The following is a 3,720-nucleotide window of genomic DNA, read 5'->3' as shown; positions in this document are numbered from 1 at the left end:
CAAATTGTCTTTATACATTTGCAAAATTACAGCCCCCCCTCCCCCTGAAAATATTAAATGTGGGACAGCTTTTTGTAAAGGAAAATTAATTACCTCAAAAATAGCTTCAAGCTTCCAACGCCATCTAGTGGCAGCGCCAACTCTTTGTTCAACTCCATCAACTCTTCAATGGTCATGACTTTCACTCCCAACTCCTTCTTTTGTAGTAACTCGAATTCGAGGGCAATCCATTTGCCTGGAATTCGTTTCTTCCATTGTGATTGTAGTGGCGCAATATCTGCTATTGATTTCCACATTTTCAGGAAGACATCTTTATTTCTGCTGCTGTCGTTTAAGTGTGAGATAGGAAAAAGTCCTTTGATATGCCTTTCTATTACTTCCTTTAGGCCAGGGACGGATTTCAGTTTGTCTAAGATGATTTCTAATTTCTCTCTTTTTTGTTTCTCCTGTCAACAGAAATTGCTTTTTAAATCCATATTAAACGATCAATATACTATAAACGTGCATATTTTAGCGGTAATATTATTCCTATTCCTATACAAAATATGAAAATGAGCTTATTCTTGCACAAATTTGTCAAAAAATTGGGCGAAACTTTGAGTGCGCCAAAATTAATACCTATACTATTGAAAATCGGCTTCTGTTCTTGATTTATTTGTTCTTATAACATATGTGCTAAAATAACATAATTGAATTAAATAATCAAATGGTAATTTTTAAGAGTATAATTTTAAACTAACCGGTCCGTCTACAAGATCCATATGGGAACCGATCAACAACACAGGCGGTATTCCCTTTCTGCTGTCCTCGACATCCACTGCGTATGTCGCTACCGACTGTAACCACTTCACTATACTTCCTGTAAACAAAGATTCAATATCTCAGAAATGTCTACACTTCGAAGTTCGATATCCTATCGTGTTAAAGCAACAATTATTGTAAGAAGTCTAATTATTCATGATTTAGGTGTGTGAATCTAATATCAGGGCAACAACCAAGAATATTTTGAGGACATCTGCAAATAAGAAAAAAAAACCACCACATCAAAGTGCTATTAGAAAAGAAAGGATAAAATCAAGTTCATAAGTGTTGCAATGAAGACTGCAGATAAAGAAGGCCTCTTCAATTTCGTCCAAAGTTGGACACGGGGAAGAAATGATACCGACTCTACAGAGGCTGATATATTTGTCACCCTGAAGTGGCGTATTTTAATTTATTTATGATTTTTCTACTAAATATATTGTTTCTTAATGTCGATGCCTCGAATTAATGCATTGTGCCTTTAGCATCAGCATTTTTGTACCAGTTATTTGGAAAAAAAATTGTAAAATCATATTTCTTTTGAAAATACAATTTTTGTGTTTTTTTTTTTATACCCTCATTCGACAAATTCATATGTCCACTATCCCTATCTCTTAACCTTTTCTAGTCTTAACATAGACGTAACACACCTAAACCTTCCTCTTTTTCATTGAGACACATCGCAGCGTTGAACACCAGTAGAAAGATGCTGTCACTTGTCATAAGGGAGTGATGCGTATTATAGAAGATGTCTTCTCCCCCGAAGTCATACATTGTGACGAACGCCTTTGACTTGTACTGGTCATTGGCCTCCTGATGCAGCACCAAATTCATGACTTCTTTCTGTTTTGGTGTAAGAATTTCAGGCTGTACTTCGGTCGTTGCCTGGGGGATTTCTACTTCATGTTCCAAAAACAATGTAGCATGTGAGTCATCGGCGTCTGAAAGTAAATAATGATTGAAATTAAGTAACCAAATCGGAAAATAACTACACCAAAAGCTTCTTCTTGACTATATTAATGGAAATAAGTGATGAGTTTTAAACCCTAACCATACTTTTAATCAAAGTGATATACCAGTTGAAGTGTATGAGCATTAGGAGAAGATATTACAAGTGATTATTCCGCAGAATTTCTGTAACTAGTTCTTAGATTCTACATCAGACTGATACCCAATTGTTTAAGTATCAACATACATATCGGTATTTAAGGTCCATATCTATTAATTAGTTTGGTATTCAAGATACATATATTAACTGGTTTCATATTCAAGGCAAATATATATCAATTGGTTGTGTATTTAATGCACATATCTATTAATTGGTGAAATATTTAAGGTACATGTTTATCAATCGGTTTGATATTTAAGTACATCATAATGAATTATTTAAGTGTATAATTATCAATGGGTTAATTATTTAAGGTACATGTCGATATATCTAGCGAGTATTAAGTAAAACCTTTTAGGAAGAATATAAAGAGTAACAACTTATCGGCCAGCTCTCGTTTGGCCTGTACATTTTATTAAGATTGCATACATTATACAACCACATGCCTTCACCGAGAATCGTCACAGAAATAGCGATGTAATAAGTAAGAATAGTTCAAGCAAACGAAAGCCAATCAAGAGATCATAACTGTTTATTATTACAATAACATTCAAGGGCGCTTTAAATAATTATATCTACTAGATAGGTATAATTTCATTTTATTCAGGAAGCATCCATTTTTCAAAATTATAATCTTACCTGTATTTTGACTTTCTGTGCCTTGAGCGAACTTCTCAAAAATGTCACCTGTAAATGGTCAATATTGCTTTTTCTACATGCAACTTTGTACCATCTTATCACTCGCTCTCAATTTATCTGAAGTATTAGTTCGATTCTTAAGTTTCTTATGAAGTTCATATCATGGACCATCCCATGCTGTTTTGGGCATCTAAATTGCTCTGTGTATTCTATAGCCACTAATGTCTGTTGGGCGATAAGCTCACAAAAACACCCAATCCGAATATTGGACACAATGAAAATAACTAATAATGAGAGTAAAAATATCACAAACCAATTACTCGTTTAAGTAACTAATATCGAACTTGAGGAATCTTACCTGTTGATTCACTTTCTGCGTCTTGGTTGAATTCCTCAACATTGATACCTGTAAATAATACAAATGTCAAATGTATATTCATTAAAATATTCTAACGTGAATCGTTCTTTCAGCTATCGTGGCAATTCTTATTCAATGTTGATGGTGAATGCTAAGTTAAAAAACTTTATAATTGTGCATTGTATCATGCAGTTATTTAATTGTTTTAGAGTATTTGGTTTAGGTTATCCGTTTACAGTGCTTGAAAAATTAACTTACTTTGAAGATTTCCATCACTATGAGCAGGCAATGTCGTGACTTCTGTTTCATCACCTGCAATGAAATAATGACATAGGAAAGACGAAGAAAAAGATTATTTTAAAATGTTTAGAAAGTAATGATTTAGCATATGGGATTTCCCGATAATAAATCAATAAGGTAAGAATGAACAACAGATTATTATTCGTTGAAAAAATAAACTAATTGTTATCAAATAAATACCCATATATGGCATTTAGTTTCAAGTGATACTACACACTACTTGTGCTTTAATAGCTCTCATCAATTTATCATTTACTATGAATAACAGTTCTTACTTTCATTTGCAAATTTGGGTTCTTGTTCAATCTTTCCATTACCGTCTTCGATTTTACTGATAATCATACGGAGTCGTTCAAGCACAATGTCCTTCGCTGCGGTACCCGATATTCTCTCCAGTGTCAACATGTCCAGCAAAAGTCTTCGAAGATGAAGCTCCGCAACATTGGTCGAGTGATGGTTATGCAAATCTATATTTTCTCCGAAAAGCTGTTTCACTAGACAAGTTTTCCCCCGA

At 33.8% G+C, this 3,720-nt stretch overlaps 1 protein-coding gene across 1 annotated transcript in view; it reads right to left on the bottom strand.

The window, feature by feature from the left end:
* Nucleotides 1-528: 528 nt before the first annotated feature.
* Nucleotides 529-3,720, bottom strand: part of LOC117319026 — a 14,037-nt gene continuing 10,845 nt past the window's right edge. Inside the window, exons 13-19 of the mRNA XM_033873936.1 lie at nt 3,482-3,638; nt 3,165-3,218; nt 2,907-2,954; nt 2,549-2,596; nt 1,452-1,742; nt 741-859; nt 529-534 (exon numbers count right to left, since the gene is read on the bottom strand). Of these exons, the coding sequence (XP_033729827.1) occupies nt 529-534; nt 741-859; nt 1,452-1,742; nt 2,549-2,596; nt 2,907-2,954; nt 3,165-3,218; nt 3,482-3,638 (723 nt within the window). The remainder of the gene's footprint in view (nt 535-740; nt 860-1,451; nt 1,743-2,548; nt 2,597-2,906; nt 2,955-3,164; nt 3,219-3,481; nt 3,639-3,720) is intronic.

This window comes from Pecten maximus, unplaced genomic scaffold (genome assembly GCF_902652985.1).
Source record: "Pecten maximus unplaced genomic scaffold, xPecMax1.1, whole genome shotgun sequence".
Lineage (NCBI taxonomy): Eukaryota > Metazoa > Mollusca > Bivalvia > Pectinida > Pectinidae > Pecten > Pecten maximus.
The sequence above is the reverse complement of the archived record's forward strand: the minus strand, read 5'-3'. Positions and strand labels throughout refer to the sequence as shown.